We start from the raw sequence: 14,500 nt of genomic DNA on the forward strand, positions 1-14,500 counted from the left end.
TTGTTCCTTGTGATTAGAGTGAGCATTTTGATCTGTGTAGGATTTCTTGAAAGACTTCATCTTTGTGGAGCTGAGACTATCTGGGTTCAGATCTCAGTTCTGCTGTTTATAGCTTTTTGCTCTTGGGAGGATTCTTCTTTGGGCCTCAGGTTCCTCTACTGTAAAATGGGGTAGTAGGGTTGTTTGTGGATTAAATCAGATTAAGGCCCATAGAGCATTTAAAAAGGGGCCTGGAACTTAGAACTGTGCTAAGTAAGCATTACTTTTCATTTAAATGCTTTCTTTGATTTCCTTTGATTTCTTAAAATTTTATAATTTTATTAGTCAATATAATCTAAATAAGATGCTGAAAACTTGTCAACAGTTAGTTATACAAGTAGATGAGGAAACAAACTTAAAGCTGTCGTTGAACCTGTGTACTTTCAAAGTTCTCTGCCTTTTTATACACATTTGTTTAATAATGAAACATCAAGTCTAAAGATTTTATATTAGAGGAAGATTAGCTGTGAAGATTTGACTTGGCTCTAAGAAACAAAAGATGATTTAGAAGTGCAGGACACATTGCAATTATGTGTGAAGCACTATGATTGTCAATGCTTTCTCACATGTTATTAACTATTCTAGCACAACTGAATTCAAAGAAAATGTTTATTATTTAATCACCTTTCTACATTCTCAGTATTAAAATACATTTTAGTTCTATTCATGATACCTAAGATGTTGAAATATAAATTTATGTTCAGTAAAGTGGAAAATAAACTGAGAGTTCTAAGGAGTAAGGAAAGAGGGAAACTTTTGATTGCTTAAAAGTATTTACAGCCTGCTGTGTGTATCTTGTGTCATTTATTTGCCATGTGTAGTGCTGAAAAGTGTCTTTTATGTATAGCTGCCTTGGCTGTCGAAGAGCTTGGCTTTGAGCGATTTCATGCATTAATTCAGTAAGTAACATTGGAACATTTAAAATACTTACCTTGTGGACACATTTGCCATTTTAAGTCTGTTCATACTGTGGAAAGGTACTTAGATTTGTATGCTTGAGGATTAATTTGTTTTCAGATTTTTTAAAAAAATAATAATTTGTCAATATGTTCTTAAAATATTCTGATTCCCAAATTAACTTTGTAAATACACTTTTTATAACATTAAAGGCTTTTTCATCATTATAATGAAAAAACATTTTAGCTTAATGTTTCTCCAAGTGAAAATAAAGATTTCTAGTATGATAAGTATTTGTGTTATTGCTTATTGTCAAAATATGCTTTCTATAATTTTCATTAACAGTGCCATATTTTCATTAGAGTATTTAAATTTTTTGTTGTGAAATAAAAGGTAAGGATAGCTATGTTGGTAGAATTGTGAGTGGCATTTGATTTGAAATACAACGTTATTGTAAAAGAAGCCACAAATGTACACCTTATCCTTGGTGTTCACATATTTGTTAAATAATTCTCAAGCTTTAAAAAGTCAAGTTTCTTTGTTCTTAAACAGTCCTAGAAGAGGACCACCTAATTCCTTAAATAACTGTATGATCATTAAAGAAGTCATTGATGTCAGACAGTTCACCTAAGAGATGAAGAGGTTCGCTACCAAGTAGGCTTTCTATTTTAATGGTACCTATTACGTATAATGACAGTTGTCAGCAATAGCTTTGGCTTTTAATGGCTAAATTTATATTTGAAAATTTGAGACACAAAAATCTCCTGTTTGTATGTATGCATTTTAATGTAGAAGACAATTTTAAAATGTTCCCATTTATGAATGTAGTCAATCTCATCATCATGTTAATACTTAATTCTTTTTTCCCCCCAGAAAAAGATCATTCAGAAGTTTAGCAGAATTAAGAGATGCTGTCTTGGACCAGTATTCAATGTGGGGAAACAAATTTGGAGTATTGCTTTTTCTGTATTCTGTGTTACTGACAAAGGTTGGTTAAAGAAGATGTTTTTCTGATTTTTTTTCATTTGAGTTTAGTATTTTTCCTGCTGCAGAAAGAAATTTTACTCCTGATGTTGTTTCTAAATCTCAGAATTGAATGTCTTGTGCCAGTAATGAAGAATAAGTCTCTCTCTCTCTCCATTCACCTGTTACCTAACCACTTTTCAAGCTTCACCCATGATCTTCTAGACTGCAGAGATTCATCAGTAATGTTCTAGTTATGAAGTGCAGTGAGGTCTTTGGTATTTTATTTTCTTTGATCATAGTGGAAGCACTTGACCCCTAAACCCCTTCTGGAACAGCTGTATCTGACACCAGTCCCTTCTTAGCTTACCTGATAAATCACTGTACTGGTTCTCTTTCTGTAATGCCTCATAATTACTTTTCTGCTTATAGCTTCATTTCCATCTTTTCCTGTTAGTTACCTTTGTAGCCTCTCAGCTTACCTTTATATGGTTCATTCTGACCTGTACGCTTCTGGTCCTGCCCTTTTCTGCAAGTGCCAGCCTCACATCTCCAGCGACCTGTTTGGTCTGAGTTATCCTGCTGGATTTGCCATATCTGGAGTCAGACTTCATTCACTTGATAAATGTTTATTGAGCATTGACTGTTTATTAGGGACTAAACTTACAATGTGGGGTACAATTTTTGTTTAATCATTCCTCTTCGATGTTGTAAACAAAAAAGTAGACCCCTTAATAGTTACTTCCATTTTGGCAGTGTTTTTGGTGTGTGTTTGTTTCTTGCACAAAGCGTAGTGGGACAATAGAAGGCGTGCCTCAGTTCATATGGTTGAATCAAGAGCAGACCTTGTAGGCATCACTAGATGGATGGGGAGAAGTTTTCTGGACAGAATAACTATGGGAAGAAATTCCAAGCTGTGGGAACAACAGGTATAAAGACATTATCTTAGCGTAGCATAATATACCAGAAAGGCAACCATGGAAGATGAGAATGGCATATATGTAAGAATTCTTGTGCAAAAATACTTAAAATCTCATTTCATGTGGCCAGAATTGGAACAAATCAAAAATTGTGAGCAGTGGAGTAACAAGATCTTTCTGTTGCTAAAAGGTTCATTAAATTGGTATCAGAGTTGTGCTGGAGGGAGTTGGTATGTGGATAAGAAGACTGGAGTCAGGGAAACTGAAAGAGTAGTTCCTGAAATAGGTGACCCTAAGCCGGAGCAGTGATCATGGAAATGGAAAGAAAAGGAGCATATTTTTTAGAAGCATGTTTTAAACTTAGAAATTTTAAATCATTTAGGAGCATATTTAAGAGAAAGAATGAAAAGTAGTTAGTAGTCAATTAGCAATGGGGACTGGCAGTGATGGAGGTCCTGAGGATGCCTGGTTTCTTAATGAGCTCATCATGACTGTTCAGTACTCTCCCAGTTCTTACACTCAAAACTTTTGATACCTCCTCTCTGTCTTGTCATTCACAGCCAAGAAAACTGTCATGTCTAGTTCTTCCTTGACCTGGTCTTTGACATAAGGTCCGCTCTCTCCCTAGTGATTTTTGGCACTTGATTATGTTATTCATTGTGACTTTGTGATGGTCCATTTTGTATAGTTGTCTACAAGGAAGGCCAGTGTGAGATCTTAAACTTGTTTGTATCCTTCTACAGTATTTCCACAATCATTACTATTTTGATTGTTGATTATCATCTCTTTAATTTTTAGAAATGGCCTGTAATCAAATGGAATCAATGGTGAATAGCACAGTGAATGGCGGTTTATCTTTGTCATTTTGAAATTGATGGAGATAAAATGCCGAGGCCTTCTTGTACTTATCCAGTAGCTAGACCTTTAGGGATTTGGGTGATCTTTGGGGCGATAAAAAATACCAGAAAATTGGCTTTCAGGAAATAAGAAACTCCTGCCCTCCTAGTTTACATTTTGTCAGTGCACATTTGAATGACCAATATATAAGAACACACAATCACAAGAGAATCTTCCATTTTCTTATGTACGAGAAATACCTGTTGTGTATTTAAATGTACATCTTTATCATGTGTGTATATATTTAGTGTTTTAATGATCTAAGAAAATACATCAGGTACCTCAGTAAGTATATTGGGTTCAAATTTAATTTCACCTGAAGTTAAATGAGTATTAACTTTCAGATAAAATAATTTTCTCCTCACTTCTCTTGAAACTTAAACACTCTCTCTGTCTTCCCTCTCTGGCCCTCCCCCCCACCCCTTTAACTCACACATTGGATCTGTTACCTGTTCTGATGTAGAATACACAGAAGAAAAGATTCTAAGAATTAACTGCTTCTCACCATTTTCATTTCAAACGCACCCCCCATTTCAAATCTGGATAATTCTTTGGGAGAAAAGTTACTTATATAATTGTGTTTTATTAATTCATAGGATAAACTGGTTAGTTTTTAAACTACCATAATTTTCATTTTTACTTTTAAAAATAAGCCAATGAATTCTTGGTTTCTTTAGGGCATTGAAAACATAAAAAATGAAATTGAAGATTCGAGTGAGCCTTTGATAGATCCTGTGTATGGACATGGCAGGTAATTAACTAAAATCTATTATTTCCTTATACGGACTTCAGGTTTTAGGACTGATAATATGCACATAAGATAACACACTGAGTCAGATAATTTTGTTTGTCGGTACGGACAGCTTAAAGTCTCTGAGTATGAGCAGTCTTACGCTTTATACATTGCTTTTAAGTATGAAGTATTAACTTACACTTTAGATCTATGTATGCACTGGGTTTATTGTAGCAAATAGTTTCTTTTAGGATGACAATGGGAATATTTTAACAAATTTTACTTGATAGTGCATTCATGAAATTTTCTAATAGATGAAATTTGCTCACTTTAACTTAGAAATAAGTACACCCATGTGTATTTGTGAATGCTTTCCCTGTTTGCGGGAAAAAAAATTTTTTTTTTTCTTTTTCTCTGAGAAAACCCTGCCTCTCAAGCTTTTTATAGCTATTTATGCTAAAAATTGATGACACAATGACTGATTGTTAACTCACTCCAAAACATATTTCCTTTAGATCTTTCTGCCCCAGAGGTTAAATTCACATGTCTTGCATCAAACACAAAATAATAAAAAGTATATATGTGTTTTTAAGGTGATTATAAATAAATTAGCAGTCTAAGTATCATTTTGTTAATCTATTTTAATATGATGTCTTGAATAAAGTTGTTAAATTTATGTGATTATATAGAACAACAAATGCCACTGTGGTGACACAGGAAGTGATACATTTAGCAAGGTTGTGTATAAAATGAGAACTGTAAGGTTTTTCTGTTTTTTAAACAACATAATTTAATGTAAAAAGTCATGATTTTATGCTTTATCATAAGAGTAATTTGTTTTAAAAATTAGTATATTCATACTTTAATTACTTTTTAATCTTTATTAATAGCCAAAGTTTAATTAACCTCCTGCTGACAGGACACGCTGTTTCTAATGTATGGGATGGTGATAGAGAATGCTCAGGAATGAGTAAGTATATTTATTCTTTGTTGTGTTTATTTTGTTTATGATGAGTATTCCACTAACATACAGTTGATTGTTGATTCATCTGTTTAATGGTTCTGTGTTACTTAGAGGTTAAGATAAATGCTTTAGTATAGAGGAATCGCTTACAGTTTTCACAGCACTATAACATGAAGAGCATAGACTCTGGAGGCTGACAAACTTGGGTTCAAATCACAAGTATATGACTTGAGTCAAGTTACTTAAGCCTTTAGCTCTCTCTAATATAAAATTAAGATTATAGGACTAACTTGTTTAGAAAAAGTCATAGGTCTTTGGATATATGTAAAATTAAAATGTATATATATGTAAAGTTTGTACTTATCTAGTGATATCTGTCTGTAAGTCGAGAGCACTATTGAATTTTGCTTAAAATTGAAAAATTATGAGTATCGTGATTTGAAGTATTTAAGAGTCTAGTGGTTTTTTTCCTGTATTACTTTTAAGGTTTGTAATTTCCTTTAAAATGCTGGGTAAATTTAAGGTTGTCTGAGAATTTTAAACCACCATCACCTCCATCTCTGGTCTCAATTATTTCTTTCGTATACCTTCATATGTTGCCAGGAACGTTGAAGTCAAGCACCTTTGGCCGATCCATCTAGTTAAGGAGAGCTGATATACAGCTCTGCAAAAGATTCCCTGTAGCTTATTGTTACTTGGTCAGTCTGAATTCATTTATTTGTTCTTTCAGCATACGTTGAATAACTACCACTGCCAGTTAAAGGCATGTCAGACTCTTAAGTATGTAATACTTGAAGTGTGTGATATAGAACAGAAATCATGACTCCTGTAGTTCACAGGGAAGTTTAATTTTTCTCCTAAAATTGGATAAAACTGTCAACAAATTACAGAAGCAAATATTATGACTGAGAAAATAATAGTTACTGCTTTCTGCTCCCATTTAAATGAATGAATCTTGATCTTAAATTTAAATTTTCTCAAATTTTAGAAATACATGGAGTTAATAGAAACATGAAAGAAGACAATATTAGGGGGAAAAATCAGTAAAAATGACTGAATTTCAAAATTGAAGAGCACCTTAACACCATCCAACCTTTCACTTAACTATTTAAGAAATCTAAGAGGTACCCTTCCATCCTACATTAGCTAATGTATACAAAATTATCTCAGTGATGAGGTGAAAATGAGAACCTAGTTTAGGTGATTTCTGGTAAAGGTCAAAGTTCAAACAGTAAAATTCACTGACAAAAAAAGTAGTGAGCTGAACTTGCTCTATATTTTTGTAATTGAACCCATCCTGTTCTTGAGCCCTCATTCTGATTGATAGCTGAAAGTATTCAACCCTGCTAGTCAAAGACATGTCAGATTCTCAAGTCTTCCATAGGCTTTTCTTCATGCTATATATGGGTTGGCCAAAAAGTTCATTTGGGTTTTTCCATTACATCTTCTGAAAAACTTTTTGGCCAACCCAATACTTACAGGATATTGGTCAGCTATCCAGTTTAGATTGTTGACATGTACTAATTTATCCTTTTCTGTTTCTTGAAATACTAGCTTTCAAAGCTATTGTCTGGCAGTGTTTTTTTTTAAAGTATAGTTTAAATATCAAAACTAAGTAAAGACTTTAAAATATTATCTTGGAAAAGAAAATAGACATGGTATACTTCTTGCATTCTCCCTTAATTGTTATGAATGTTGGCTTAAGGTTGAATCTGTTTTCATTCACCAAAATTAAAATGAAAATCCATACATTCATCCAGCATTTATTGGATATTTTTCTGTCTGACAACATGGGGGAGATTGTGATATATGTATTATACAAAGGAAAAATTATAATTAAAGAATTACTAGTTTTGCAAATCTTTAGGCAAGCTGCTTTACTTCTCTTGTCTGCAGTTTCCTAATTTATAACTCAGGGAGGTAGTACCTTCCTTAAAGAAATGTTAGATTATGAAGATTAAGATAAAATTTCTAAAATGCCTCAACCAGCTCATGGGAATACTTGGCCTTTCCTCAAAAGAGGAAAACAAGAGCATGCACACAGGTAATTATAATGCAAGGTGAAATGAACACAAGTTGAAGTAAAGTATGATAGAAGTTCAAGGAAAGGAGGAAACCTTTCCTACTGTGTTTGCCTTGGGATGAGTGGGGAGCCATTAAGTAGGAGTGGCCATTTTAATGAGGCCACATGGAATGAGAGAGAGGGAAAAATAACAGGTTTGTGTCTAGAGACAGGGAGACAGACCAGTCTGATTAGAGCAGTGTATCTTAATCCCGACTATGTGTTGTCACTTAGGAAGCTTAAGAGTAAGTCAGTACTCAGGCCCCAGCTGAGAACAAATAAACAAATTAGAATTTCTGGGTAGTGGGGTCTGGACATGATAATTTAAAAATTACCTGTACATAATTAGAATGTACAGCCAGATTTGAGGAGATAAAAGCATTGACTGTGAAGAACACAGAAAAGATCATAAATATAAGGTTGGGTAAGAAACCAGAGGATCTTGATACTGAGAAGTTTAAACCTTAGTTGTCAAGTGTTAGGAAGAGAGTCATTGAAGGCATTTAAGCAGAACAGTAACATAAGACAAAATAAGAACTTGAACCTGTCAGCTTGTATGCATAGGAATGGGATGGGATGACAGGTCACAAACTAGAACAGGTAGTCAGTGGGTGGGAAGTAACAGGATGAAATAGGTGTGGCAAAGGAAGAGAAAGAGAGCCACTAGGATTGTGTACTTCGTGCCAAGCAATATGTTTGGATGTGTATCTTCTCAACCTCAGTTTATAGTTAAGAAAACCGAGGCTTAGGTCATTTGTAATTCACCCCATGTCCAACAGCAGGCGTCCACGGCTTCTGACCACAGCCCAGGCCTGTGCTCAGTCCACCATAGCATGTTCTTCTGCTCGACCCCTGCCTCTGGGAAAGAGCCTCTGGGAAAGTAGAATCTGTAGAATTCAGCTGTGAATTAGATAGATGAGAGTAAGGTACAAATAACCAATAGGTTTTCAAATGAACTTTATTGAGTGAATGAATAAGTGCAAGAAACATTACATAGGAAGTCAACTTTAAGTCACTGTTTTGGTAGCAGAGAACAATTCTTGTCCTCAGGTATTTCATTTTCTTTAAACAACTATTGACAGTTATTAAGAATGCTGATCCTGTGTGCCACAGCTAAGACCTGGCACAGCCAAGTAAATAAATAAATAAAAATAAATAAATAATAATAACAACAGAAAGCCCATTATCCAGCAGTGACAAGCATCATCTTAGCAATGCCAACCTCTGTTCTTAATATTTAGTGACTGTCTTCTTTTCTCCTATTTTATTCACTTCTTTTCTTAAAACTACTCTATGAAGGTCTTAGAATAAAGGAAACTAAGGCACCAAATTATCTTATTTCATGCAAACAAGCTGGAGTTTAAACCACAGTTGTCTGGTTCCCTTACAACCAGCATAGTTAATCATCATGATAGACAGCCTATTACTTTGCCAACAAAGGTCCGTCTAGTCAAGGCTATGGTTTTTCCTGTGGTCATGTATGGATGTGAGAGTTGGACTGTGAAGAAGGCTGAGCGCCGAAGAATTGATGCTTTTGAACTGTGGTGTTGGAGAAGACTCTTGCAAGTCCCTTGGACTGCAAGGAGGTCCAATCAGTCCATTCTGAAGGAGATCAGCCCTGGGATTTCTTTGGAAGGAATGATGCTGAAGCTGAAACTCCAGTACTTTGGCCACCTCATGTGAAGTGTTGACTCATTGGAAAAGACTCTGATGCTGGGAGGGATTGGGGGCAGGAGGAGAAGGGGACGACAGAGGATGAGATGGCTGGATGGCATCACTGACTCGATGGACGTGAGTCTCGGTGAACTCCAGGAGTTGGTGATGGACAGGGAGGCCTGGCGTGATGCGATTCATGGGGTCGCAAAGAGTCAGACACGACTGAGCGACTGATCTGATCTGATCTGAACAGAGTTTTCAGTGTGAAAATAAATATATAAGATGATATAGAAGAATTTCATTTTATTTAATTTCACAATAGCCCTAAGAGGTAATTTTTTGCCTCATTTATAGAGAGAAGCAGAGATTGAAAATTTTATCCAAAGATTTTTTTTTTTTTATTGTGATACAGAGTTAAGTGAATGAGCCATGCTGAATTTCTCAGTCAAGGAGAATGAGGACTAAGAATAGGCTATGAATTTAGCAGTTAATGAGGGCTTTCCCTTAAAAGAGCAATTGAAATAGAATCCATAGCATAAGGAATAAATATTTTAGGAATGCAGGCAAGGACATTTTGCTGATTAAAGGATGGAAAGAGAGGAGTTCATTGCCTGGTCATAAGACCAAGAGATGGTATACACCAGTTTTGTTTTAAGGCATAGAAGTCTCCTAAATTGTCTGTTAGGAGGAAAACTGCTTTTAATAGAAGAGATAGTAAATGGAGTTGATGGTAACAGTGACGTTGGAAAGATACACAGTTCTTCTAAAACAAGAAGAAAGAATGTATTGAGAAAAGAAAAAGAAAAAGGCATTTTGAGGTATCAAATATTTAAATTGGGAGAACTTTGAATTTGTCCACTGACAATGAATGGACAAAGTTAGAGGCATGTAAAGGAGAAAGAGTTTACATCCACTGCTTTAAGAAGGAGTATAAAGATGAATTATGAAAGGAATGTGTAAATGTGCAATCAGAATTAAGAGCTCAGATGAGGTTACATAGAATTATTTAGAGTGGATCCAGCCAATAAAGGTTACAGTTAGGCTTCTGTTCTTTTTCTTTTTTTTAACTAATAGATTTATTGAGATAAAATTCACATAATTTACACATCTGCCATTTAAAATGTATAAGTCACTGGTTTTTAATATGTTCTTGAGTTGTGCAGTCATCACCATATCAGTTTCAAAACATATGTATCATAAAAGAACCCTTAAACCCATAAGTAGTCACTTCCCCTCAGCCACCATTAATCTGCTTTCTATTTCTGTTGATTTGCCTATTCTGGACATTTAATAGAATCATGTAATATCTAAACTTCTGTACCAGTTTATTTCACTTAGTGTAGTATTTTCAAGGTTCATCCATATTTTGGCATGAACCAGCACTTCACTCCATTTTACTGAAAAATATTTCATTGTATAGCTTATACCACATTTTCTCATTTTCTTTTTTCATTCATCAGTTGATGGACATTTGGTTTGTTTCCACTTGGCCATGATAAGTGATGTGGTTAGTAACATTTATGTACAAATGTTAGTGAGAAGATGTTTTTATTTTTCTCTAGCATCTACCCAGGAGTGAAAATCCTGGGTCATATGATAACTGTGTGTTTATTTAACCTTTTGAGGAATACCTGTTAAACGTTCATATGCCAAATTACCTTTGGAAATTTGCTTTACCGACTAGAAGAGTATAAACTTATGCTTGCAGTGTGTAGTTCCTGTTTCTCTACGTCCTAACCAGCACTCAGAACTTTGACTCTCTAATATTTTTGTCAGTCAGTTTACTGACACTTGGTAGGCTATTTTGATTCACATTTCTCTGATTCCTAGTGAACCTGCACCTAATCATCTTTTCATATGTTTGTCAACTTTCAGTGTTTTCTTTTTCTGGGAATTGTCTGTCTTTTGGCATTTTAGAAGGAGAGGTTATTTTACTTATAATTTCTAGGGGTACTTTACAAATTCTTAGTTCTTTATGTATTAAATCTGTTGTAGATACTTTCTCTCAACCATTTCTGTTTTCTTTAACTTTGCCACTGCTACCTTTTATATACCAAAGCTTTCATTTTTGATGAAATTAAATCATTTGATCTCTTTGAGGGCTTCTGGGTTTGTTTGTTTTTTTTTACATTTTTTTCTGTGTATCTATTCTGTGTTTCTCCCACCCCAAAGTTAAAGCTAGCACTGCCTAGTATTTTCTTCAAATGCTTTGGTGGGCTTTATTTCTTTTTAATGTTTATCCTGTTAATCCATCTGGATTTTATTTATTTATGAGTGGTATGAAATAGAGATCTACCTTTTTATTTTTTTCCCAAAGGATTACCAAATATCCCAATTCTAACTTCCCTAGTGGCTCAGATGGTAAAGAATCTGCTTGCAACGCAGAAGACCTAGATTCGATCCCTGGGTCAGTAAGATCCCCTGGAGAAGGGGCAAGCGACTGCAGTATTCTTGCCTGGAGAAATTTCCAGAGATGTCTGGCAGGCTACAGTCCATGGGGTCACAAAGAGTTGGACACTGCTGAGGGGGACACACACATACACACCCACCCCCCTAGATACTGGGGACACACACACACACCCCTAGATACTGGGGACACACACACACACACACACACCCCTAGATACTGGGGACACCCCCTAGATACTGGGGACACACACACACACACACACACACCCCCCTAGATACTGGGGACACACACACACACACCCCAGATAAAATGCAGAGCTCCCAGTTAAATCTGAATTTCAAATAAGCAATCCTTTTTAGTGGGAGTATGTCTTGTTTAGTATTTGGAGTATACTTATACTGAAAATTTTAATTTTGTATCTGAAATTTAAATACAACTGGGCATATTGTATTCTTATTGGCTGAAATTGGCAACCCTGGCTAGATGCCAACTCTGTAGCAACCTGACTTCTCAGGAATATAACAACCAGTTAGTGGGTTTTTAAAAAGCTCTTCACTTCAAAAGTAGATTTCACAAAGTTCATGGCTCAAAGTGCATGTACCCTTACCTGTAAGTGAGATGAACCAAGCCTTTTTTGGTATTTTTTAAAATTTTAGGTATTCCAGCATTATTAAAAAAGCCTCCCCCCTCCATTTTTAAACTATAGATTCTTTTTTAAATTTTTATTGGAGTATAGTTGCTTTACAGTGATGTTAGTTTCTGCTATATCATAATCAGCTGTACATATACATGTATCCCCTGTTTTTTAGATTTCCTTCTCATTTAGATCACCACAGAGCATCAAGCAGAGTTCCCTTTGCTATACAGTAGGTTCTCATTAAATTAATTATCTATTTTACGCATAGTAGTGTATATATGTCTATCCCAGTCTCTCAATTCATCCCACCCTCCTTCCCCCCGTGGTAACCATAAGTTTGTTCTCTACTTCTGTGTCTCTAGTTCTGCTTTTAGATAAGACACAGGTGTACCATTTTTCTGGATTCCACATATATGCATTACTATTTGATGTTTTTCTTCTTCTAACTGACTTCACTCTGTATGACAGTCTTTGGTTCCATCCACGTCTCTGCAAATGGTACAGTTTCATTCATTTCTATGGCTGAGTAATACTCCATTGTGTGTAGATTGTTTACTTACTCAGTGACCTTACATAGTTTCACCCCAGCTTATATTTTCAGCCTTCACGAACTTATCGACGCTTGCACAGAATCATGCTACTTACTTTCATTTCTTTGTGCATGCTGCTCCTTGTGCCTGAAGACTTCTATCCCTCCCGTCTCTGCTCGGCCAATCCTTCAGCTGCCACTGCTTGTGCTGTCCCCAGGAGTCCCCTGAGACCCACAGCTGCTGGTCATCTGTCTGGTCTCTGAGCATTTTGCCTTCATCATACTTATCACATTCTACATTGTCACCTACTGTTGAGTTTTTTTTTTTTGGCGGAGGTGGGGAATTTGACTTTTTTTAAATTGTGGTAAGAACATTTAACATGAGATCTACCCTTGCAACGAATTTTTAGAGTATGGTATTATTTATAGGTATGAGATTGTACAGCAAATCTTATTTGTCTTATGTAACTGAAACTCTTCTCTCTGTAGAATAGCCTCTCCCCATTTCCTCCTCCTCTACCCCCTATCAGCACCATTCTACTTTCCGCTTCTGAGTTTGTTTTAGATACCTCATCTCAGTAGAATCATGCGATGTTTCTCCTTCTGTGACTGGCGAACGTCAGTTAGCCTAAGGTCCTCAAGGTTCATGTATGTGCACATACGATAAGATTTCCTTCTTTTGTAAGTCTGAATGGTAATCCTTTGTATGGATGTTGCACGCTTTCTTCATTCATTCGTTGCTAGACATTTAGGTTGTCTGTTTCTCAGCTGTTGTGAACAGTGCGGCAATGAACATGGGAATGTGGTATCTCTTTGAGATCCTCATTTCACTCTTTTCAATTAAATACACAGAGGTGGAACTGATGGATCATGCTCTGCTCAGTCGCTTCAGTCGTGTCCAACCCTGTGTGACCCCATAGACGGCAGCCCACCAGGCTCCCCCATTCCTGGGATTCTCCAGGCAAGAACACTGGAGTGGGTTGCCATTTCCTTCTCCAGTGCATGAAAGTGAAAAGTGAAAGTGAAGTCGCTCAGTCATGTCCAACTCTTAGCGACCCCATGGGCTGCAGCCCACCAGACTCCTCCATCCATGGGATTTTCCAGGCAAGAGTACTGGAGTGGGGTGCCATTGCCGATCATACAGTGGTTCTATTTTTAATTTTGGGGGGGAACCTGCATCCTGTTTTTCATGTTAGATTCCCACCAACAGTGAACAAGGATTCTACACATCCTCCCCAGCACTTACTACTTATCTTTTCTGATTTTGAGAATGGTTATCCTAACATTGTGGTTTTGATTTCCTCCTCTCTGATGATTGGGGGTATTGATATTCAGCATCTTTTCATATACTGTTGGCCATTTGTATGTTTTCTTTAGAGAAATGTCTAAGTCTTTAGCCCAGATTTTTTTGTTTAGCAATTTGTTTGGTTTGGGGAGTTACTTTTTTTGTTTTTTTTTTAACAGTGAGTTTTAGGAATTCCTTATATGTTTTAGGTGTTAACCCCTCATTAGATACATAGTTTGCAGAGAGTTTCTTCTTTGTCTTCGTAGTCCTGGTGATGCCTTTGTATTCCACACTGTGCTTAACATTGTTCTTTTCAATACTGGCCCTCAGGGTGTTTGTTAAATAAATATAGTGCAAGTATGTGCTTTCCAAGTCAGTATCAAGTTTGAAAGGCCTAAGAAGGACTTCTTTAGACACCCTGACAGTAGTGCGAAGTGATAGCAGGGAGCAGAGAAGGGTATGGAGAAGCAAACTCGTGAATATATGAAACTACAATTTGATACAGTCT

The 14,500-nt window shown here is 36.0% G+C and overlaps 1 protein-coding gene and 1 long non-coding RNA gene across 17 annotated transcripts in view; one reads left to right on the forward strand and one right to left on the reverse strand.

The window, feature by feature from the left end:
* Positions 1-14,500, forward strand: part of MINDY3 (MINDY lysine 48 deubiquitinase 3) — a 567,291-nt gene that overhangs the window by 508,392 nt on the left and 44,399 nt on the right. For 6 of the 13 annotated variants that reach the window (XM_086334210.1, XM_086334208.1, XM_086334207.1 and 3 more), the window contains 4 exons: positions 887-938; positions 1,810-1,924; positions 4,394-4,467; positions 5,340-5,419. In XM_086334210.1, the coding sequence (XP_086190336.1) occupies positions 1,868-1,924; positions 4,394-4,467; positions 5,340-5,419 (211 nt within the window). In that variant the 5' untranslated portion in view covers positions 887-938; positions 1,810-1,867. Of the gene's footprint in view, positions 1-860; positions 939-1,809; positions 1,925-4,393; positions 4,468-5,339; positions 5,420-14,500 lie in introns of all 13 variants that reach the window. The other 7 variants (XM_086334217.1, XM_086334216.1, XM_086334212.1 and 4 more) reach the window with 2 other exon arrangements.
* The window catches only part of LOC147360998 (uncharacterized), a 130,046-nt gene continuing 122,122 nt past the window's right edge, over positions 6,577-14,500 (reverse strand). For all 4 annotated transcript variants that reach the window (XR_015139601.1, XR_015139599.1, XR_015139597.1 and 1 more), the window contains one exon: positions 6,577-8,375. This is a non-coding gene — a long non-coding RNA (uncharacterized LOC147360998). The remainder of the gene's footprint in view (positions 8,376-14,500) is intronic.

The sequence above is a fragment of the Bos grunniens genome, chromosome 13 (assembly GCF_055505025.1).
Source record: "Bos grunniens cultivar Pamir isolate PY7600 chromosome 13, Bosgru_T2T1.0, whole genome shotgun sequence".
In the NCBI taxonomy this organism is placed as follows: Eukaryota; Metazoa; Chordata; class Mammalia; order Artiodactyla; family Bovidae; genus Bos; species Bos grunniens.